The sequence below is a fragment of the Strongylocentrotus purpuratus genome, unplaced genomic scaffold (genome assembly GCF_000002235.5).
Source record: "Strongylocentrotus purpuratus isolate Spur 01 unplaced genomic scaffold, Spur_5.0 spur5_scaffold_1, whole genome shotgun sequence".
In the NCBI taxonomy this organism is placed as follows: Eukaryota; Metazoa; Echinodermata; class Echinoidea; order Camarodonta; family Strongylocentrotidae; genus Strongylocentrotus; species Strongylocentrotus purpuratus.
In genome coordinates, this window is record NW_022145594.1 from 44559119 (window position 1) to 44584723 (window position 25605).

The window sequence follows — 25605 nt, forward strand, 5'->3', positions numbered from 1 at the left end:
TGTCTCATCCTGCTTAATGTAGAAAGGTACCTTTGCTGCTTGCAGCTTGCGTTTGGCTCGAATGATCCTATCCCTGTCTTCCACAGAGCCGACCTTGAAGATGATGGGTCTTGTTGAACCATCCTTCTTCTTTCCAAGTCTGTGGGCTATCTCCACTTTCGTGTCGATGTCGAGGTGGTCCTTCAAAACACTATTCACTATTCCTGAGGGGATTTCGTCTTTTTTCTCTGGGCCATAATTACAGAGGATCAGATTGCACTTCCGAGAGTGTCTCTCCAGCTTATTGTTGACGTCTTGGAGGTGCTTTATGTCAGCCTCACATGAAGACATTCGCTTTGTGAGGGGCGTCACTTTTCTCTCAACCACACTTGTTCTAGCGGCTTGAAACTCAATAGAGTTTTCCAGCTCTACTTGCTTGGTTTTCAGTTCTTTAATACTTGCTCTCATCGAGTCCTGGCCAGATAGAATAGACTTTAGTGACTGACGAACATGTGTAAAACAAGGTCTAAAAACCGCTAAAAAATCACTATTCCAGCATAAAATCCTGACTCGCTTAAAATCCTGACTCGTACATGTACGTGTTATACGTGATATGTTCTAGAAACCTGAATATAGGTGCACATCAATAATATCACTTATCAGATTTCCATGTAAATGATGTGTGTTCTTCAACTTGTATTACTGATTTACTTAGCTTTCTATATAATGAATAACGCCAGAATGTATTAACAAACAATTCATAGAAATGAAAGCTGTTTATACTTTCACAGAATATCATTCGGAAAAAAAATGAGGTGCGTAATAGTCATAGCTACTGCATTACTTTCTCATGAACATGAATAGAAATGTAATGATTTGATTCTACTATATATATATATATATATATATATGGAGGATTTTTAAGGCAGTTTCTTGGCTGTTCACATACACATTCGACGAAGTAAATTCTGATTATAAAATGTATGAGGAATTTAATCATCAATGATAAACTAATAATTATCAGAATATCCTGAGCAAGCTGACGAAACTGATAGCTTGTAAGTGTATAAAGCCGGTTCACGTTATATGTTTGTATTTACTCTTCATTGACTTAGTATTGAACATGATACTGAAAATTGATAGCGAAGTTTTTTTTTTCTTGATTATCGTAACGTCTATCATCTCCTGAATGTATTGACCCATACCATATCAATACCTCAGGATTATGCATATCTACTTGAGACTAAAGTTTACTTCCTTGTTGATAAATGTGCCATATACCTCTTTTGTGCGTAGAAAATTTATCAAGATTTCTATATTTGCTTCTTCATTTTTTGTTTCTTTTTACATGTTTTAAAGAGTCACAGAAAACCAATTCAAGGTTAGTACATAGCAGTTCGTAATATTGATCAGTATATATTGATATCGATCACACAAACACATGAGTGCGTATGGGTGGGCGCCCACGCTCACGCATTGACACACCTACACATTTCTGGTTTTAATCGAGGACTCAAATGTGCACATCAGTACACACAGGTATATATTCAAACACCCACCACCATCACACACACGCACACACATACACCAATATTCGGATGTAGTGAAATATGAGAAACCACCAAATGTATAGATGATATCATTTATTATGTGTTTACATGTTAAATATGTTAAAAAATAAAGTGAAACTCGAGTTTGTACTTCTATTACAACTTTCAAATGAAAATGATTAGCTATGTACTATAACACATACACCGAGCAAAACTGCTCTGATGATTACGACTATTTGGAAATTAGTACTGTGAGATGGCTATGAGATGGCGCTGTACAATAAACAGTACACTATCAATATAAATGCCTTATTAAGAAACATCTCACTATTTGTTTTTCACAGAAAAGGAAGAAATGTATCTCATGAGGCAAACGACAACATGGCGTTTGAGATGATTCAAAACGGAGATAGAGGTGAGAAAATGTGTAAAGTCATCACAGTGTTTATAATGAAGAATGCTACAAAGAAAAAACATAAATTCAAATAATCAACAATTAACAAAAATAAGCAAAGATACTAATGGCTTTGTACGTGGGAAAACAAACATAGAAAAAGTTCTCATAACCATAGGAACGCACGTTTTTATCCAGGGGATGCTCAAAGCGCCTACACAGTACTATATTACTCTGGCTTTAGCCCAGTTCCCCGAATGTGCGAAAAGTATTCAGGGAAATATTATACGTGTTTAATCATTCAAGTATTAGAAGCCTCGTTATAATATTTATTTATGTTTTTATAGCATACACATCTCTCAAACTCGGTCCATCCCACTCTCCCATCATTGCTCCTGAAAACCTGACGTTCTTCACCAGACTCGGTTCGATTGGACGGGGTGACTTCGGTGGGGTATGGAAGGGAGAACTCCGCTCGAATCAAAGTCAAGTAGACGTCGGTATAAGGCAGATTCCAGGTGGGGTTTTGCCAACAACTCCCTATAAAAAATGATTTTAAAAGACCGACAGGCAAATCGCTTTAATAAATATCAATGTAGCCTAAAATAACTTGGAACTTTACCAGATGTTGTGTTATTATTGATAAGCAGAGATGCTCTCAGCTTTCTAGAAAGTTTTATTTCAGTAGGACCAAAACAAGCGTACAAAGTAACACATCCGTTTAAAAGTACACCATGTATGTATGTTTATATATGTGTGTATATATGAATAAATATATATATATTTATTCACATTTAGGTTTTCAATTGATAAATATATATTTGTATATAATAATAATATAAAATAATAATAATAATCTTTTAAAGTCCACTCCATATTTTATTAAGATAAACCGAAAATGGAAATTCTTTTTGCCCAATTGATTGTGAGCCCGGCAGCCGCTGAGTAGCGCCAGATCGACGTTGCTCTATCCCTTATTGTTGAACGCCAAACAAGGTAGCAGTAAAAATATATTGTATTCACTTGTCTACACTGTTTTTCACTCGATCTTAATAACAAATGAATGATTAACTTGTTCTGCAATGACTTTAACCCACTACTCCCTTCGAAATTGAAAGCAAATGTGGTAGTTATATGTAGGATGTATCTTCCCTTAGATCAAGTGACCAAATCAAATAACGTTCTTGAAGCTGTGAAGGTCCTTTCTGAGCTACCGGATCAACCGAATGTTGTCAAGTGCCTCGGATATTGTCAAGAACAAGGTAAAAACATCTCCTCTCGCAATTACAAAATGTTTTGTTTTGGTCTGCTTAATTCTATACATATTATTAGGAATATGAGCGTCTTTTCCAGATAATTCGGAGGACAAAAGTTCAGTTTATCGATTCTAGCAACCCTGAAAGTACATAGCAATTTGAGTAGGCTTCGCGGAACCCAAAACGATTGAACCAGTAAAACAAGAGGACCTTGGAATAACAGACAGTGGAAAGTATTTAAAAGATTAAGCAAGATATTTTCCTATACTGTAACATGATGTCTGATGAAACATAATGTTACGGCCCTCCATCCTAGAACGGGTCCTGGATGCTGGAGGGCTGGCCTGTCCCTTGCCTCTATCACCGTCATCCGACGAAAAGTTTGCCATCCTGACTAACGCGAGCGTTTTTTTTTAACACCGACACCGATTACCTTGATAAATCTCAACAAGTAGTAAAGGCAGGAATTGCCTTTTGTAGGAACTCTATTTCTCGTTTCCAATCCTTTTCCTTATTTTAGCTCCATTGGAGCGGAGCGGAGAGTTCGCTATCTGACAACGACGAGAGCCAGCGTCGAAGTAACGAATTCCCCGCACAACACCACTATTTATAGTCTCCGAGAGCTGCTTTACACATGGTGCGTCCGTAATCGCGCTCTGAGCCCTTACGCCCCAAAAGCTTACTGCGCCCTCTACGTTTTCTGCAAGATAACTACAATTGTGGCGAACTGGTTCGTTACAATAATGTTACGGTCAGTTTCATTAATTTTTGTTTTCAATTAACGAATTCCCCACGATGCAGGTAGCATTATGTATGAGTTCATCTGTGGGGGTACCCTACTTACCCATCTACAGACCACAGGGGTGCAATCCCAGCCCACATACAGCAATCTCAAACCAAAGAGGGTTCGTATCGATGAAGCTAGTCTACTCAACCTGGCTTGGCAAATCGCAAAAGGGATGCAGTATCTTGCATCGAAGAAGGTAACCTGATTTAATGACTTGCAATAAGAGAGAAGGTACTAAAGAAAAGGGGAACCGATGGGAGGGGATAGGAGAGAAAAATATGGGAAAATGGAAGCATGGGTGAAAAGGAGCTGCATAGATGAAAGTAGTCCACTAAACTTTGCTAGGAAATACGTCAGAGAGATACAGTTTCTTGAATCAATGAAGGTAACCTGTAGATTAAAAAAAAAAACACAATAGGAGAACAATAAGGAGCAATTGAGAAAGCCGCAATAGGATCGAGTTATCGATGACGAGGTTACCGAAGAGTATATGGCATGAAGAATGTTAGAAAAGCGGAGAAGAGGAGACCGTGGGGGGGGGGGGGGGGTTGATAGTAAGAACGTTGAGGTCGACGATAAGTGCGAGGAGGATGAGACTGAGAATAGTAGAAGTAGAAAGTGGAAGAATAGGAGATAAGGAAGCGAGTATAGTTGGAAGATGGTGATGATGAGCTAGGGTGAGACATCCAGATTATCGTTTTTTATGTATTTATTTATTTGTTATTACTACTATTGTTATGGTTATTCAATTTTTTTTTTCGTACTAAGATCGTCCATGGAACTCTCTGCGCTCACAATGTGTTACTAGGCGGTAGAAAGCAATGCAAGCTATCAGATTATGGACTATCTTCATCACTATTTAGCGCCAGAGGTGTGAGTATTATCGCTGACATTTAATGATATATCATCAGCATAGATATGGCACGTATACAATAATGAGGACTACATTTTTTTCTCAAAAGAAATATATCTAACAAATTTAAACTAGGAAATCGCGACCATGGAATATTTGTTTATGATTTATGACGTTTATTCAATTCCCCTTAAACTACTTAATCATTAATTTGATTGACCGTGGTGTTTGAATAGTTTTGCCATTTGCAATATTAAGCAAATAACTACCGTTGGTGAAGGTGATGGAACAAACTATTACTTCCGAGGCGATTTGGATGTAGCTATCTTTCCGGAGCGAAGCTGATGAAAGATAGCGTATACATTCAGATCGCCGAGGAAGTGATAGTTTGCCATCGCCCGAAACCAAAAGGTGATTATTTGCTTTATATTCCATATCGGAAATATTTCACTTCTTCCGTCATTTCAGATCAACAAGTCATCAATTAACAGCTAGCAAACGGTGCTCTTGCTCTACGATTGGTAAAAAATAAATCGCGTGATGAAAGATAGTTCGCCCTTCATTGATGGGAGAAGAAAAGTTCGTTCTAATGTGTAGATAGTAGTACTATCTACACAGTGCAACGCACTTTCACTGAATATAGAAGTAGTATCTACACAGTGCAATGCACTTTAATTGTATACGCTGCGTATTGCTCTCCTCTGGCTTCAAGCGCTTTTAGTGTTAGTACGCGAACTTTTGTCACGCGCGAACTATGGTCACACCACCATACTGCATACACTGTACGTTTCGTACACCGTTTGCTAGATGTTAATTTATGACTTGTTGCTCTAAAATGACGGAAGAAGTGAAATGTTTCCGATGTTGAATATAAAGCAAATAATCACCTTTTGGTTTCAGACGATGGCAAACTATCACTTCCTCGGCGATCTGAATGTATACGCTATATTCCTCAGCTTCGCTTCGGAAAATAGCTACTTTCAGATCGCCTCGGAAGTGATAGTTTGTCCCATCACCTTCACCAACGGTAGTTATTTGCTTATAATATGAATATTCAAAGCTGTTTGTAAATTATGAACAGTTCAGCCATCAGGTGTTACTCACGATTTGTATTAACCCATTGTTTAATGAAAATGAATAAAACAAAAATGCAAAGAAAGTCGCTCATTCTCCATCTTTTAAACTTTAAAGTTAACACGATTTTTAGCATTCTTTGTACTTTCCAACATCTCAGAAACCAACAAGATGGAGTTCGCCTGAAACCATGGTTACTGGCGACCCATCAACAGAAGCAGATATCTGGTCTTTTGGTATCGTCTTGTGGGAAATTGTGACATTAAGTGAACAAATTAATGTTAATATCACATATAATTTTGTGTACCATCGTAAAGACCCTAAAGTCATTCACATAGGAAGCCTTATAAGCGTTACAGCTGTTCTTCATCAGGGCCCTCCCATTATTATTACCATTGCCAGGTTGGTGGAGTGGGTGGAAAGTGGTGAATATGGATTAATGTTTTGCCAAAGGAAGTAAGTGTCGAGTTGGGATTCGAACCCTTGAACCTCGGATTTAGAGTCAAGAGAATTAGACACCATACCAAGACCCCTTCACTTCACGTGTATCATATGGTGTTATGAAGAAAAGTGAAATAAACCTTTGCACTTAAATAATTAAAATAGACCATGTTTAATACTAGTTCGAAGCATTTTAAAGATGAAGAATTCAAGCCACTTATTCCCCTCTATAAGACCCACCAATAATATTTGCGATATAATTTAAATTTTCTCCATAGCTTTGGATGTCACATTTTCGTATTTTGGAAAAGAAACGTTTTCAGTGTTATTTTTCTTCGCTTCTTAAAGGTGCAAGGCCATACCCTAGAATGACCTTTGACACTGTTCAAACGGAGGTTGCCAATGGTTATCAGATGCCACGCCCTCGCCATTGTGGACAAGAAGTGTAAATATTACTCTTTCATGCGAATTGTTCTGTAAACGTCATAATTTGACTCACTCGATGCTTTTTTGTATTTCCTAGATGTCATGATGATGTTTCCAAAAAACAAGAAACACGATTACACTTGATTTTGCAATCTTTCCTAAGAATATGATTCTGAAGCTGAAAATAATACGTCTAAACACTCAACAGAGAAAATGATAGAATGATAAAAACAATGAATAATATAAGAGAAGGTCATAAAAGAAAAACAAAGAATAACATAGGGAAAGACAAAGAGAGAAATTGATAGAATGATAATAAAACAATAAGGTGTAGTAAAATGATTCGGACTGGGTGCGTACATAAAATAATGAAACAATAGTGATAAAACTGCTGTTGCTCATGAACTTTAGATTTGTCGGAATTTTGTATTTGTATTTGTATTAGATTCAATTCGGTAGTTCTATTAGATTTCTATTAGATAAGGATCGTATGTTTCGTATCTTTCAGGTATACGGTCATGACTGGTTCTTGGGAGAAGGAAGCTACAAATCGGAGTAACTTTGATCATATCCTCAAGAGTTTGGAAAGGATTCTAGAAAAGACTCATGTAAGATTGACTCAAATTACCTTCTAACATGTATAATGCAGAATTAAGTTTCCTTATTACATATCAATTTTTACAATTCCGTTAGTGCATTAACCTCAGTTCTAAAGGAATCGTGAAAATAACCTTAACCCTTAACCAATAGTGATCTTTGGAGCTTCTTTTCCTTATGGAATGATTTATTACGTCATTTAGTTTATTCATTTACTATATCCTACCGTACATATTTGTGTGTTTCATATTCATATATGATCATATAAGTTTCTCTTCTTCATATTTTCAAATTTAAATAGAATTCTGAAGAAAGAAAAAAAAGGGGAAATTCCTTTCTTATTTTCAACATAAAATTGACAGAGTGAGGGTTAGTGTGATACTTGGAGTTTATTCCTTGAATGCTTTCAACGCCTAAAAACAGCTGGGCTAAATCTCATGTCGTAATACTACTTTGTACTTCCAATGATTGTCTCCTGAGGTGAATATAGATGCTGTTATTATTATCATTATTATCTTAATTACTTTTGATTTTCACAGAATTATCTGTCTCTCAATGACTTGGATGAAGGATTGTATGCGTCTACACTCGACATGTGAAATTAAGCCGTGTTCGGATGTGCAGCGGTACTACAACGCATCTACATCTTGTAAACCGTACGTTGGTTGGATAAGTATAGGGACTTTAGAAGGAATAACTTGTGTTAAACTTAGCCAAGAATGCTGAATCAGACTAGATCGCAAATACTTGTATGAATCTTGCATCAAGTATACGTCTGTTTGAAAAAAATTGTATTTTTAAGATCATTTGGTAAAAATGTGTAAAAAAGTTACTTTAAAAAGTTAAGTTTACACTGTCAAGAGGTCGAAATATTCTAGAAGACACGAAATTTGTGAATATCAAGGTTATAGCGGCCGATCTCAAACATTCAACAGCATATTCTCATGATTTTTTTGTCGGTTATGTTGTGTGTATATACTGTGTAAAACTTACTTCTAATTCACCTTGCTACGTTTGTTAATGTTTGTGTTATTTCATAGTATTGTAAGTGGATGACCACCTACCCTCTTTCTTCTTCCTGTTCATCACCCACTCTCTCTCTCTCATTTCCCTCTCTATCCTTCTCTTTCCCTCTGTTTCTCTTCTACCTTTCTTTCCCCTTTTAATAGTAGACTCACCTGTATATACTACACTCATGAGTGCTTTACAACTGGATATAGATTGTTTTTATGTGTTTTTATGATTCTTCTTAGTGTATTATTTATCATGTAAATACTTTTGCAAAAATATTTTATAATTAAGCCACCGGGCTGCAATGCATATTCCTTTAAAATCAAGACATTTATTATCATTATACTTTAACTCTTGATTTAAACTAAGTAGCCTCGCGATGCCATAGGCTGAGCTGGCCTTACCCCATATGTATATTTATCATGCCTACACAGTTGGAATAACATTTCTTACCTATTTTCATGAGATAATTGTGATAGTATCATTTATTCTTGATAGATACAGTTTATATCTTCTTAGAACTTTATTGATTAATCTAAAGGTTCATAAAGATCCATCAATACAGTTATGAGAATTTATCAAGAAACAAATATACTGTTACAATCTTTTCATGGAAACACGTAATAAAATATATTCAAAACTTCATGAGCAACAGTGTTTGTATAGTCATGTGCATGTATGAAGGTGTATTTTGCGTTAATTATAAATATGAAGGGTATGTGTTAAGGTCTATTTTACAGTAAATGTGCTAAGGTCATGCCAATGTTTGAAGATGGTAAAATGTCGCCTACTTGTCAATAGGTTTCGTGTGAATTATTCACCTATTTCTTTATTTGCACATTCTCTTCATACAGAATGAGTATAGTGTGTTACATATTCAACGTGTTTTCATACAAATCTTAGCACTTACTAAAAATATAAAGTAACTGCCAGTCTAATTTATTTCTGACCATATCATTCTGGAGTGTACATTAAGTTATTTTACAACGCAAACAAATTGTAAAAAGATAAAAGAGAATCTGTATTGAAACATTTGTTTGAAAGCGAAATCAGAGAAAAGAAAACGAAAACAAAATAGCAGGAAGAAAAGTAAAGAAACAAAACGAAAAGATGATTTACCTCAATGAAGTAAGTACACTTTTAAAAGTTGAGTGATATCTGTAAGTTAAATTTGATGTTTGTAAGATTAATGTTCTATTGATTTGTATGATTTGAAATGTGAAGTAAGTAGCCTTATACTGTATATTCATCTTACAGCGTCATTAGACGGAAATATGTAGTGACAAACAAGTCATTAAGTAGACATGGTTATTATTATCATGGTCAATGTTATTATACATTTTTGTGTCTTGTTAACGATTGAACAATAGAATTACTGCCCTCTACGTACGTTTGCAGGCAGAGCAAACTTATAGACCTGCCTAGAATCAAAAGGTCTAATCACTAGTCATTAGTTTGATTAGTTATATTGTTTTGACTTTAGGGTTAGGGTTTGTGTTAGGGTTAAGGTTAGGGTAATATACCAGTTTTTATGATGTCCGGTTAACGTACCATTTAGGGTTAGATATAGGTGTCCTGTTAATACAACATGTAGGGTTTCATATATATATATATATATATATATGTATATATATATATAATACCCTACATTATACATTAACCCTAACCCTAACCCTAACCCTTACCACAATGTCTACTTAATGACTAATTTTTCACTCCAAATATCCCTCCAATGACACCTTTAGTAATATTACATATAAAGAGAGGGATAAATATAACAAAATTGGGCCTTCTATGAGAAATAAAACATACAACCCGTTAAGAGGACACCAAAATTTCCTGCTAATGACAATGTCTACTTAATGAATCATTGTTTCACTCCAAATGTCCCTCTAATGACGCCTTTAGTAAAATATACATGTATATGAAATATATTCTCCCTATGTTTTTTATATAATATCTATTCTTCATTTATATCGCGAACCCATAAGTGTGAGCATACTATTGCAATGGATTAAAGGAAATCAACATATTCTTGTTTATAAGCTTATTTGGTAAAGAAATTTGATTGTATTTGATATTGCCCTTGAGGCACTATTATTCTAGAAATATTACACTTTAATTTACCTTTGACACTGATGATTTAAATCAAACTAACGATAATTTGACAAATGATCATGATGTTATATCAAAGGTATGGACCAGGTTTGATCATGCGATTGCATTGTAAAATAAACGTTGTGGAATGACCAGAAAAGGTTGATCATCTAGCATATAAGTATTAGAGTGTACTGCAAGGTTCTAGAACCATCATAATGATAAGAAATTTGGCCGAGTCTTGGTAAAGTTACAAGCACTGTACATATAAAAATGTATATTGGACTACGCGATATCTATCCAGTCCGGATAGATATAATAATTTACCAAATATATCAATTAGTAGGCTGTTTACCGGCAGAATTTGTATCATCACGTATAAGTCAAAACATATTCTTTTATATGATTGGTAATGAGAGCTTTTTGAGAGGGGGGGGGGGGCGTTTCCAAAACTGGTGTATACCTTTAATGACTAGGCTTATTTAAAGTCTACAATATTTTCTAAAGGGTTTATAACATTGATTACATCGAGGAAATATTGCTGCTACCAAATGTAAATATTGCAAAAATACAGTAAAATAAATGTGATAAAAGCAGTTTATTTAGTATTAGTTTCATTTTTATCTGCCTTCAAAATGGATTCACTGATATTACATTTCTGTTTTATGAAGACCATAACAAAATATGCACGAAAAATAATAAAGGTTTCTAATAAAACAAATAGGGTTTCTGTAGTTCATATTATAAGCATAACCACAATAGCAATGAGGGCATATTGTAATTATGTGGGAACTTTATGATGTAAGGCAAATGTTTTTTTCCGTAATACCCCTGACCCTATTGCACTACAAAGTAAAACAATTGAAACTCAGTCAGAGGCATAAACATATTGGGAGGAGGAACATAACAAAGTTATAAACGGAATGAACAAGAGAGAGAGAGAGCGAGAGAGAGAGAGAGAGAGAGAGAGCGAGAGAGATGAGCAATGAGGAAGGTTGTTCAGTTTTTTTAAACATGACATATTTGTATTGTATTCTATTGCAACAGAAGTGGTTTCGTGGTGTAGTGGATAAGGCCCTGGACTGCCAATCCCATGGTTCGTGGTACGAGTCCCGACGCGGCTCTTATTACCTTTTGCAAGACATTTGTCTCAATGTGCCACCCTCAACCCAGGTGAGATAAATGGGTACCGGTTAGGAATACATCCCTTGAAATGCTAGAGCGCCATAATGGCAGCCATGCTAAAGCCAGAGTAGTAATTGTGGAGCGCCAGGTGTGTCATGTCTGACAGAAGTAAGGGCTATACAAGAACCCACTATTATTTGTATTATTATTAATATACTTGTTATCAGGTAGAAATTTCAGGAAACATGCCCCTTTATTTACGAAATATCGGCGTTATGTTGTAAAATAGGCCCCTTTTATTTACAAATAGACCCGACCCGACGCGATGACCCGATGAATCGAAGTCCAAGTATTCATATATTCATAAATACTGTTGCTTAACATCATATCTAATAATTTAGAATTATGCTTGTACACATTTAATTCCATTTTTCCTGATCTCATGTTATTATTTTATACTTACATTGTTTTTTACCTGCACTGTAAAAGCATGTACAATTCAGTATATGACTGTCATTCATGTATTTAATAAACCTTGATTGAATTTAATTGAATAGAATTGTCTTATTTACACGGGATAGCCGCATCGGCATTGCCAAGATTAGGCCTATATATTCATTCCTTCATTCCTTCCATCATTCAAGCAAATTTGCAGTTATTGGACAAGTAGCTTTATATTGCCCTCAGTCGTAATACGTCATCAAACAATGTAAGCCTACTGCTGCAGCATGTACCGTCAACAGCATCGGTAGAAAAGTCAATTGACTGTCCACAACATAACATTATATCTCCCGTAAAGCCTGGTTTTTTTTGCTAAAGTGAATTTTAAACATAAATTGCTGTGATCTGTTCATGCAATCTCAATACAGGCCCGTGCTCCTCTCCTTTGGCGGCTAAAATGCAAAAAGAAAGAGAAAAGAGGAAACATTTACTTGAAACAAAAATCCTAGGTATGGGTTAGAGTGTTTTTACTGCATTGCCCACCATCCAGTGGCGTATGCGTAGGTACACTACCTTTCCGCCGGGGCAGTCCACGGACTTCCCGGTGTTTATTTTTCTTTCCGGTTCCTCCTACTTCCTTCTCGATTTTGCCAGATGTTTACACTTTTCTTCTCTAATCTCTCCTTCCCCTTGATATTGCCAAACTCTGCTTGTCATAGGAACCCCCCCCCACCCCCGCTGGTAAACCACTGCTATCACAAACGGCTAAGTGTTGCTGTACCAGAAGTTATGCACAATATTAGCATTGCGATGCGTTGCGTCGTCGCGTGCTGCTCAACGATTGTGGCGCGACCGTAGTGCGGTGCCGACATATACATTTAAACTTGAAATGCAATGACTTTGCGGTGAATCGCGGCAGAAAATAGTCGATATACCGGCAAGCAAAAAAAAATCGTGTACTGCAGATGTACCGTTGCGTTTCAAAATGCTTGCGTCCGAGTATTAAAGGGATAGTTGAGTTTGTTGCAGAGGGCGCTACACAAAATAATTTTGTTGTGAGATAATGAACAACTGAGTGTCAAATATGAAAGAACATAATATTTAAATGACAAAATCATCTTTGTTTGATTAGAATCGGTTCAGAGAAGGTTGAAAAATAGCGATTTCTAAAACTTGTGTACCACCACAAATATTAGATATTTTGACAAATTAAAAAAAAAAACGGTTGAAAAAAAGGAATAACGCCTTTTACGTCGTATTTCAGCCAATGTCGATGTTGGCTATTTTGTTGGCATTTTCGCGTTGCTTATAGTACGCACAACCAGCCGGCCCATGTATTGTTATTTTTAATTAAATAATTAATTAACGGTCACAATATTATTTTGAAGGTGGAACTGAATTGGTATGATCGTATTGGCTAAATTTTACACATTTTGGGGTCTAAAATTACCTTCATAGCACTTTTAGCTTCTAAAAGGGCACTAGAAATGTCGCAGATAAGAATAACAGCAATAACCATCCACTTTGAAGGCATTTGCGGTCTGGAAACAGAACTCAACTATCCCTTTAAGTTTGGCATGGAGGGATTAGACCTCTCTGCAAGGTCACTGGCAGGTGGTTATCTCATCAAATCAGCTCTCAATTAACATAAGAAAGAGGGCATCATGGGGAACATAGGTATTGTTGGCTGTATAAAGGGCGCAAGTATAGCTACACATAGTGCAGTGGGGCTTTATTACAGCTTAAGGAGGGGAGGGGGTGAGTAGATGAATCCATGCGCTGTACTCATTATTATGTTATCGTATCTGTGTAATTATTTTGTTCATTTGGACGCCTGAATCAACAAGGTAAAACAATCTTTCTACAGGTGCTCACAGTTTGTGTAAATTAACTTAACTCATAGCCTGCCATGAGGGTGCATGCACACTATCGTTATAGTGCTTTGTACAAGCGAGCAAGCTATTGCTACGCTGCCATGTGCGTGCGTGCACACTTTTGTAGTAGCAGTTATTGTTCATGCTCATTGGTCTGTGCTATGTTTTGCACTAGCTATTCATAGAACCATCGCGTTAATCAGATTATCTCAATATAAACTTGGCACTCCGTGGCTCGGGGCTTGGCACAATGGGGATTAGCACTGTGGCATGATAAGAGTTAAAGGGGGTGTAGCATGGCAAATAGTGGTTAACATCATCCATGACTTCTTTTGGACAACTGCACGTACACGAATGGACTTGATTAACGGTCAGCGCGCGCAAGCGTTCGCGAAACAGACCGAACTTCTCCTCACGCTTCGGTTTCGCATATGTTGCACGCATGTGAAAGCTGCGGTCGCGTCGTCTGTAGTCATACCCGATTGGCCCGAGTTAGGCTACCAGAAAGACACGTAGTCTCATCATGCTACACCCCCTTTTACACAATGCTCATGATTTCTAGATTTTGAACTGTCTGTACTATATCACATGTAAATATGTGTTAGTTTTTAATGAAAATAGGTCAATTGAAAATTAAACATATTTACTCGATGAGCACACAGGCATTTGCACATGCCTTTTGCTTGCTCTCCAAAAAGAGCTCCTGGTTGCTCGTTATTCTTAGACACTTAGTAATCTGGAAACTACTAGACAAGTTGGAGTTTATGAAGCGTTGTTTTTATATCAGTTTTTGGATTTAGTTGTATCTCCTGTACTCTGGTAGCCATATATTCCTGTATATTGCTATGTAGTACAAATAAGCCCCTTTTACACCGGATCTGCGTAGAGTTGCGTAGTGTGGCGTACCGAGTACGCCGCAGTTAGGCTGCGTATTCATGAACAAAATTATGCTTCGGCGTAATCCCTGCGTAGGGTATGCATAGGCTGGCGTACGATGGCGTATGGTTACGTACCCTGTGCGTAGGCACCGCGTACCTACGCGTATGCAATTGGCGTACATACGTGCACGCTTGCGTTTGACAGGCGTAGGGTTGCGTACGCTTGCATAGGCCAGGCGTATGGCTGCTTACAGTTGCGTACGGTTGCTTACTTTATGCAAATGCGCCGTGTACAAAATGCAATAGACGCTCGTTTTTTATTTCAACAGAGTAGCTGAGATGTCAAAATCACAAATTGAATAAACCATAACATAACAAAAAATGTTATTCTGAAATACCTTGTAATAGTGCAAACAAAATTACAAGCACCAATACAAAATAAAGCTTCAAGATTCAAGATTTCTTCACGAAAAGAATAAAAGTGAGAACGCAGACATGTAAACAAAAATATCCAGGTATATAAAAAAAAAAATACTATCATGCCTTCTACACTTCATTCATATTTTTCAGAGTTAAACATTCAAGCATGTGCGGCGATTTCTTTTCATGACCGGGGGGGGGGGGGAGGACGAAATGTGAGGGACGAGGAAGCAGTGGCGTAATGAGCAAAAACGTTTGGGGGGGGGGCAGAAAAAAATCCGCATCACCACCACTCTTACATGTTACGCAGGCCCTTCGAACGTTTTTCAAAGTGGGGGGGGGGGGGGGTTAAAGTATTTACGATCAGGTAGAGCAAAGCAAAGCAAAGTGGAGCGTAAATTGGCGTGGGGTCAAGGGGCAAAGCCCCGGCGGGTGTCAAGGGGCGGAGCCTCATCAAGCTCAGGGGATTTAGGCACTTAATTACGGTCAGATGAGCATATTTTGATACCTTATTTGTGACACTGGCATGCAGGTCACTTATTGGAGTGGGGTCCAGGGGCGGAGCCCTCAGAAGCCCAGGGGTTTTAGGCATTTAATTAGGGTCAGATGAGCAGCCAGGGGGCAGAGCCCTCGGAAGCTCAGGGGAAAATCATGCCATTTCAACAACATTTGTAAATCACTGGTATCGAATTAGAAATAAACCCCGCTTGAATTTAATTTAGGGAGAACTGCCCCAAAGCCCCCCCCCCCCATCAGTACGCAGGTGCGAGGGAGCACAGTGAATAAGAGGGGTGAAGGTGACGGAAGTGACTACCCCCTCAAAGGTTTTTGAAGTTTTGTTGTATTACAAAATTACATTCCTTAGCAAAACTATAGTATGAAAAAAAGCAGATACTTTTTTCACACTTCGATTTTCTCGGTATTTACTTGTACATCTTGAAGGATATTATGCAAGGGGGCGTAGCTACCGAGTAAGAAGATTTTTGCATTTTTATTTGTCTAAACGCTGCACTCTTGGGCCCTCCAGAGCTATAAAATGTTGTGTGAACTTTTTCAAATGTTGAGGGGGGGGGGGGGGACGATCCCCTCTAAAAAAAAAGTTGAGGGGGGACGTGTCCCCCCCCCCCGTCCCCCCGGGATCACCACCCCTGCATTCAAGGATTACACTATTGCTGATTTCAAAACCAAAGTACAAAAAGGGCGAGATTATTTGTAAACAGAAACAGAAATGTTGATCAAAGAAAATTTCACCTAGATGTGGAAGAAATAAACATGACTGGTATTCTTGTAAATACTACAACTTTAATGCACTAATCTACAGTTTTTTTCTCTTTTGGTCATTAAGGTGGAATAATAGTTTTTACCCCAATTGTGTGTATGTGCGTGTGTGTGTGCCTGTGGGTGTGTGTATGTTTTTATCTGTCTGGCTGTCTTTGTTCAAAACACTAGTTTATTCCTCACCCAGCAACTTGGCGCAAGTGAGATCTGGCAGTCTTGTAAAGATTGTCTGATGTTCAGTCATGCATGCAGAGATTCAAACGAAAATGGTACCTAAATGTACTGGGAGGTTAACTCTATCAAGACATATCATGAAACCCATGATTAAATATCCATACTTCAAACAATTCAACTTTTAAAAAGTGGGACATTTTTTCTGACTCACTCTGTATATCTCGCGTGCAATCATATTACGTAGGTTGTTGTTGATTGTATTGGACTTCCCCCTTTAGCTTTATAGGCTAAGGAATGCATGAGCACTGCGTTTACATAGATCTTCTTTAACCAGCTAACAAACAAATCGTGAAATTGATTATTAATACAGAAGTCGACTGTCCAGTTCTAAAATGGATATCCAACATATGAGAGCCATTTTGCACTTCATCGGATTGTTAATACTGGTAAGTTGTCTTCGTTATTGCAAAACAATACAAACTATTGCACATGCATATATAGTACGTGGGGGACATAGCGATCATGTCTGGCACAATGCAATATCACGGCGCAGCATTGTTATTACACCGGCTTAAACACGGCTGCCATTACAGCGCTCAATCATTTAAATGTTTTAATTTCTGCTAGGTAACAATTTGCTTCACCTGGGGGAAAATGCGCAAAATATAGATAAATGTCTTGCCAAAGAACATAAGTACTTCGGCGGGGACTCGAACCCTGTACCCTGCGGTTCACAGTCAGGAGACTTGTTCACAAGACAACAACACTTCTACATTTTCGTAACGTATTGTGCATACAAACATGGGAATATTAATGTAGATAATAAATCTCCGCTTGGGAATTATCATTTTAGAAATTGAGGATTTGAGTCTAACATTATACACCCAGATGGTGCTGAAAGCGGTTACAGTAAACACATTACATGCAAGGGCAAAAATACTCTTAAAATGCTTATAATAAAACAGAAGAAAACAGTATTTAGGAGAAAACACTTGTCATTAAATGGGTGTTTTGTTTTTCTCCTAAAGTCTTCCAGTGTCTTAAAATCATAATATAGATAAATAGAGTTAGTTAAAGGTAATACAAAGTTTTTTCAAATTTAGAAAATTATGCGGATAGCGATTCTTTAGAATGTTGATATATTTGGATGCCCACGAGGATGTATAATACGCACTAGAAAATTTAGCCCCTAAAACACTTCTGCTCTCGAAAACAATTGAATATAAAAAAAAAATATCGGTGCTACCGGTAAATTGTGATCAATTTAAAAGAGTGCCTATACGGCCATCCAATGGTAGCTGCGAGCATGAAAATCTCAGAATGTGGAGTTGTAATATATAATTTCCAAACGGGGATATAGCAAAACGGTCGATTTTTAGTCAAGAAACATTGTTTAAAGCTACATTAATATCTTGATCTTGAGAGGGAGCTATACAACGTAAAGATTTTATGATTAACAATTTCATCTTTAGACACGATTTCAACCGCGACAACGATCACTGAATATTGTAGGATCGCATATGCTTCCAATATGTTCATTTGAACCAAAGTCATGTCCTCATACCAAAACTTGGTATTACCTATAATAACATTGATGGGGGAGGGGTGCTGGCAGTTCTGAGGATATTAGTTTGTAAAATACCAATATGCGGGTAATATAACTGGCAACTCACATTCGGGCAACAAGACGCCCGAATGTCCTTAGGCGGGCAGGGATGTTCACACTAAATTAATGAAATGGTAATATCTTATGTAGTGTATTTTGATTAGGAAAAATTATACAGTCCATAATAAAGTAGGTTTTATTAATATTATTCTTAGCTCAAATTGGAACATTCATGCAGGAGGCACCATTCCCATTGGATAGAACATGGATGAAGAATACACTACTGCAAGATATCTGTTATTTTTCTGTTCGAAGGTCGCTCGGTATAGGTTTTAAGAAGGGTAGAAACAGAATTTAATGGACTCTTTGTAAATGAATGGATTTTTTTAAAGCCAACGTCTTCTATATTAAATTAACATATTCATAGATTAGTTCTTTAGAAACAAAGTTGTAATGACGTTAGCAAAAACAAGAAGAAGCGTTATATAAAGTGAAAATAATAATATCAGCTCACCTTATCCATGCACGAGTAAGTAGCTACTAAGTTCCATTTTCGCAAATAAAAAAATAAATCAGGGACTATTCTGGTATTAATTCAAAATCGAAAATTCAGACGGAGCAAAAGTCATTTGAAATCTTCCTTGCTTTTCTAAACCAGCATTTGAAATTGGTTTGCTGCTTTAGATCGCTTTTTTTGTAACGATTGATTCAACTACCTATCTTTATTTCTTCAGATCACGAAATTCTCAAACGGCCAATCTGTGACTCTGACAGGTCCTTCCTTAATACAGCAAGGTACTGACACAGTTTACACCTGTACTGGAGGAGCAGCGCCATATACCTTTATATGGGAAGACCTTTCAGTGATTCCAATTGTTAATATCTTCATTAATGGAAAAGCGGTTACCAATCCCTCTACTCATCCAAAATATGTCAACTTTGGTGTATCAGAAAATGAGGGTACATCCACTATGACAATCACTAATACTCTGGTAGAAGATGAAGGGCAGTATAAATGTGTTGAACTTCCTGTAGGAACAGGAAACATTGATGGTGCAGAACTAACAGTAGAAGGTGGGTCATAGAAAGTTTGAACAGTCTATTTTACTGAATGTTAATGTAGTTCCTGCCTTTGTAGCTTTTCATTAAAGTTAGTATTGTTTACCAGTACCTAAAAAGAGGATCCATGGACAGTAGATGTCAAGAAGGGATCTATTTTAAATTGCATTTTTAGACTTATTAATGTATCTAGAATGATAATAATGATAATGATATTAATAATAGTAATTATAATGATATTGATAATAAAAATAATAATAATAAGATGAATTGATGAAATCATTACACAAACAGATGACCCCAGATTTCTCGATGAAGTCCGGTTCCTCTTTTATCTAACTGTACATTATGTTGTGGAAAATTGATAAAAAAAATAGTTATAATAATAATAATAATAATAATAATAATAATAATAATAATAACAATCTTTATTCATATTGCGACGATTACAAAGTATTAGACGAAATAATTAGAGTAATGGTATTTCTGACAGTAATTTTGTACTATCACCTTTTACAACAACAATTATTTTGATTTGCAGTCAAATCGATACGGAACCTATCGGTAAAAACTATAACAGAGAGCAACATTGACGTGTTCGAAGCAATATGTGAAGCTTTAGGAGGTAGACCAGATGAAACAATCACATGGATGTTAGATGATGGGCCTTCACCTTGTGATGATACAAATGTAACGTACCCTGCAGCTGGAGAAGGTCTGTCTAGTAAAAGGAGTGTCTGCACATTTCAAGCTACTAGTGAGAACATTGGTCAAACATTGAAATGTGTCATCAGCGGTCATCAAGTATATGATCTCAATGGAGAAAAAACAACTACTCTTAATATACAAAGTAAGTTTGGTTACCCCTTTGCATATTTGAACATTTGTACTGAACAGAATAATTTGCTATAAAACAAAAGAGATCAACTATATCAAAATTGTTGGTAGTAGTTCATAGAAACGATTAATTCTACATACCAGTATTGTCTGTTTGCAGTCAGAAGGCTGTTCATTCGATGTGAAATGATATGAGATAAGGCCTTTCTGGCTCCAAACAGACGATGATGATAACTCTTCTTAGGATAACTTAGAAGTATTCATCAATTTAGGAAACTTTATTTTTCTCCTGATACACATGTACATGTACGTATACATATATGTAATAGCCAATTGGCGTGCAAAAGATTGTGTACCTTGAATATTTTAGTTGTCATTTCAACTTGAATACACGAGGGTACAAGTTTTAGGTATTTCTTTCAGTCTGCAATCCCCTTCACCCCATCCTAAAATATCTCCCTATAAATTAGATGATTACAATGGACATTGTAAAGGCTGCAAGCTGAAGATACATTGTTGGCTCAAGTATGCATCTCTTAGTGTCATTCTTAAAGTGATTGTTGATTTTTTTTTAATCCATCTTACATGTATTAATGTAAAGAAGATTGATCCCTGTATATGGTAAATTTATACCTGCTTTTCTTTTTCTCAGTTGCTCTAAAAAATCAACCCCCCCCCCAAAAAAAAAAAAAAAAAATCAAATTGTTCAGTTGTCCCATCAGTGCATATTTGAATTGTTCATGTTCACTTTAATTCAGGGTCACCTACTACTGATATAAGGGTGGGATTCCAGTTCCTTGAACCAAACCTCACAGTGTCATGTGACATTGCTGATCCAACCCAACCTATTCCAAGCATAATGAACTACTACATATACTCCGATGGGACTCTGATACATCAATCTCCAACGGGAGACAACGATGTGGAGGTTCCATGTTCAGAATTCGACCTCTATACGGAGTTCACTTGCGTAGCAGGGAATTATCTTGGAAACACAACAAGTGATCCGGCTAGATATGACCCAACCAGTAAGTCATTATTCTTTTATATCATCAGTGAAATTAGAGTTTGTTTTTGTTTGTTTGGGTTATTATGCTTCTGTGTATTTATCGTCTTTTATTTCTATCATTGTTTCTTGGGGAAAGGTAATCACCGTATCTTAAAGAGGATCCACATGTGCATACATGTACTCCGTACATATGCGTAGATCACAATGTTTGCATAAATCAAATAGAAGAAAACATTTGTAATTTTACAACACCAATCATATGCATGGGTGTATAACATGTACATACATCGTATATAACTATATATGCAAACAAATATCAAGATCATCTTCGTGCAATGTAATTCGTACAACATACATTTGATTGTCTTCTCTCCATTTATTTCAATCCAAATATGAAAAAATATCTTATCCCGTTGACTACTGAATTTATTCATTGCCGTAGGTTTAATACAGGGGCCACCCGGTTCCAGTAAGCAATGGGTTGATGGTCACATCGTCTGTTCAGAGCCAGAAGGGCATTAACACTGTATTAATTGTGTATGAATTAATACCCTTCTGACTCCAAACAGACGATCTGACCATTGAATAATGTTTATGAGACCCAAATTAACCATTTTAATTTTTTCAATGGGATATAAATAACTTTGGGAAATGTTCTGAGGAAAACAACATTTTGCTCTTAAGATGGATAAGTTTGGTGAAGGGGATTCATTTCTAGATAAAGCTATTAGAAATGTTACAAATACTAGAAGCCATTGTTTGCAAAGAATCAAAATGTGACTCCTGCGTAGCCCTCAGATTGAACAGAGATGTTGTGTGAGATTTTTATTTTTTTTATTTTTTTATTTTTTTTATTTTTTTTTATTTATTTATTTATTTTTTTTTTTTGGGGGGGGGGGGGGAGTGGAAGTTGAGGTAGTTGGTGAGGAAGTTCAACGTAATTTTGAAAAAAACTTTTCCAATTTTACTTAAATTACTGTCTATACATGCACGTTTATTCTTGAAATGAATTAGCATGTTTGTCAGACTTGCCTACATTGTACTTTTGAATATAGATTTAGAACCATGATGCACTTACAATAAAAGTATTTTGCTTTATAGTATCATATCCCAACTCAAAAAATACATGCACGTGCATCCATGGGACTACATATTAAAGTGAATGGTACGGGGTTTCATGTGATAGAGATTACCAATCTAAACTTGTCGTGTTTGGTAAGCCTTAAGCGTCAAATACAATACAGATTTGTATACATGTAGCTGATGAATCGTATGATTTGAGGATTTTTTTCTCTCCAGTTTTCCCTTTGTCAGTCCAAAGTCGGGTGTGCTTGTAAGAGTAGGCAATGGCGTGCATACGCAGGCATGGTTATGAGGTGTACATGAACGTCATGCAGTAACACACATGTAGTTGATGCCTTGAACTATAATGCATGGCCCTACAGAGGAATTTTTCCTGTTGGGGGCCGGGGGAAAATGCAATTAATTTTTCACAATTTATTGCATTTTCTTCGTTTTGGGGGATTTGTGGGGGCGGCCGCGTACCCTAGCAAACACTGCGTACAGTCATGATTCAGGGGCTAGGAGATGGCCTCGTTACTGTGAGGCCCCAGCATAAACATCGTGTCAATCATCTATATTAGTGCCCTTTTGTGAGGCATTAATCCTCATTACTGTCAATCATGATTTAAGGACGTAGGTTCCCTAGCTGATTAGCATAGTAGCACACATATGATTAAGCAGTCACGCGAAACAAACACTCGCAAATTAATATTCAATAAAATCTGAGAATATATGCCATTATCTAGATCTATTAGAAATAAATAATTTGTTAAAGTCTTTCCCTAAACTGGGGTGAAAATAATTATTCCACCATTATGACCAACAGTGTACATAAAGAAGTAAATTTGATGCTGAAAATAACAGCGTTTACAGTAATACAAGTCTCTTCCGAATCTGAATATAAAAGACTACAGTACGTTGCTAGATGAGCTCCTCAGAAAGAGAGAGGGAGGTATCGGTCACAATATTTCTCATAAACTTTTTTGTACAATCTTAACAATACAGGCATTTCATCACTTTAAGCTCCTGATGACTGAATGAGCCATTGTAATAAACTATGCCATTATAAATTATTATATGTGATATACAAATATCAGAAAAAACAATATCAAAGGATGTGTATTCATCCAAGCAATGTTTATTATTCCCTAGTTACTTCAGCAAATATTAATCTACAATGTATTTGTGAACACGGACCAGAGTCCAAAGTCCTGTTAATGCAATGGTTGAAGCGAGGCTTCATAGCATAGGTGAATACGCATACAAACTTGTTTCTCAATTTCGTCAGGAGGTTTTGTTTTGATCGCAATGAATTAAATCGGGAATTCCCCCGATGACTTATTCTATTCAGTATCTGAAAGATATAGTACTATAGAAAGATTCAGGGTTGCTGTCCATGAGAATGTGAACTGATTTTTCATTTTAGTAGTTTTATTTTGTATGGCTTAAAGATACTACAGTATGTCCCTTTTGCAGCTAACATCAACTTATGTATAACTTGCAGAAGTTAAGAGTATATGTCATGTATGTCCTCTCTGTGAAATGTAAACGTTAGCAGTGTCCTAATATTCATATTATGCAAGGAAACCCGTTTACTTGATAGACTTCACTGTCAGACACTATCGAGTGACTGACTGACTTTTTTTCTTTCTTGGTAATAACATACATAACAAAGAGCTGTTAAGGGTACATGAGCATTTGACAATAATCCACTTCTTGTAATGGCCAAAATTAAACTGATTGAACCTTTGCGCAGCATAAAACGTACAACCATTCGGTACAATGATCTGTAAATCAGACTATAACTTACTGGCTCTACAGCTCTTAAGTCAATTTGACAACTTTTATAGTCGTTATATTTCCTCTTAAAGACATTTTCAAGCCCCGCTTTTTTAGGGAAGTTCTAAATTAGTATTTACTTTCAAATGCCGTTGGAATATAACCTTTTCATTTTGTTAGCCTGCAAATGGGGCATAGTACCTTTAAACGCGGTTGTCATTGTATGTTGTTTTTACAGTTATTGGGAATAAATTTTGTTCTTGAAATTATTATATATCTATAGATACCTGTATGTTATATAAATGGTATGGTGATCTTACATTTGTTCCGGCGACATTTTTCTCCTGTTATTGTTTTCGTCAAAATTATAGGGTAAGGGTTGCAATTGGGGTTTAAGTAAGGTTAAGAGTAAGGGTAAGGACTAGGATTACGATCGGAGTTTAGTTAAGGTTTAGGGTAAGGATTAGGATCATTTAAACAGGGTCCAGCGTTGGAGCAAATAATTCGGCTAGTGTATGCAATGGATCTGGAGCAATCGACCCGTTAGCATGTGTGATACAACCACTGAGTATTTGTAGAAAACTAATCATAGGTTCGATGATTTCATCTAGAAGCTTGTGTCTTTAGATCTTGCATTAAACATTGCTCACCATCCAGATCCCACACTATGTACCTGTGTGCCAACTGGTCTGAGTTCTGGGGCCTGTGCAGCTATTGCTGTCTTAGCCACCCTGTTAGTGGCTTCTGTCATCATCAACATCATTCAATTCATCATGTTGAGGAGACAGAAGACCAGACCAGGTGATTATATTCATCAATTCTCCTATAATAGTTGATATATGAAATCAGAACGAAGATAAGCTATGTAAATGTTTGTTTCATGATTTGAATAGCTTTGATCAGATCCTCAAGAGTTTGGAAAGGATTCTAGAAAAGACTCATGTAAGATGGACTCGAATTCGCCTTCTTCTCACATGTCGTATGCGAAATTTTGTTTCCTTATTACATATCCATTTGTATTATTCTGGATTTTTAACTTCTGTTCAATCATGGACCTACTAAGAATTCAACAGGTATCGTGAAAATAATTATAATCCTAACCAAATTAATGATTACCTTTGCTTCTTCTTTTCCTCTTTTTCTTTTATAATTTCGCAGAATTACCTGTCAATGACTCAATGACTTGGATAAAGGATTGTATGCGTCTACACTGGACATGTGACATTAAGCCTTGTTCGGATATGCAACGGTCCTACAACGCATCTACATCTTATACACTGAACGATGGTCGGATCTGAGCCAACTAAGCTATAGGGACATTATAGAGACTTACTTACTAGATTGGTCACGGGACCTACAGGCTGGTATCCTACTAATAACCCTGACAATCGTTCCCTTTAGTACACATTCACTACCACCATCATGTTCTCATCATCATCATTGTCATCATCTTAATCTTCATCATCATCATCATTATCATCATCATCATCATCATCATCATGAAGTACAACATCCGCCAATACACACTAAGAGGACAGCGGCCACTCAACTTTTCGTACAAGAAGAAGAATTCTCGACAAAAAGCAACAGTTTGGCTG

The 25605-nt window shown here is 36.6% G+C and overlaps 3 protein-coding genes across 3 annotated transcripts; all 3 read left to right on the top strand.

The window, feature by feature from the left end:
- Positions 1 to 1849: 1849 nt before the first annotated feature.
- Positions 1850 to 6701, top strand: LOC105438002 (tyrosine kinase receptor Cad96Ca-like). Its single transcript, XM_030978820.1, has 7 exons — positions 1850 to 1944; positions 2271 to 2441; positions 3081 to 3185; positions 3981 to 4162; positions 4735 to 4839; positions 6054 to 6295; positions 6683 to 6701. Exons 1-7 carry the CDS (start codon positions 1911 to 1913, stop codon positions 6699 to 6701), a joined length of 858 nt encoding a protein of 285 aa, XP_030834680.1. The 5' UTR covers positions 1850 to 1910.
- LOC115921505 (proto-oncogene tyrosine-protein kinase LCK-like) lies at positions 6687 to 8339 on the top strand. The gene is made up of 3 exons (XM_030979000.1): positions 6687 to 6779; positions 7269 to 7368; positions 7897 to 8339. The coding sequence occupies exons 1-3, from the start codon at positions 6703 to 6705 to the stop codon at positions 7954 to 7956; spliced, it is 237 nt and encodes a 78-aa protein (XP_030834860.1). The 5' UTR covers positions 6687 to 6702; the 3' UTR covers positions 7957 to 8339.
- Positions 8340 to 16949: 8610 nt separating this feature from the next.
- On the top strand, positions 16950 to 25316 carry LOC105437999 (cell adhesion molecule 3-like). The gene is made up of 6 exons (XM_030979001.1): positions 16950 to 17101; positions 18996 to 19335; positions 19862 to 20170; positions 20916 to 21185; positions 24665 to 24808; positions 25166 to 25316. Exons 1-6 carry the CDS (start codon positions 17048 to 17050, stop codon positions 25303 to 25305), a joined length of 1257 nt encoding a protein of 418 aa, XP_030834861.1. The 5' UTR covers positions 16950 to 17047; the 3' UTR covers positions 25306 to 25316.
- Positions 25317 to 25605: the final 289 nt, after the last annotated feature.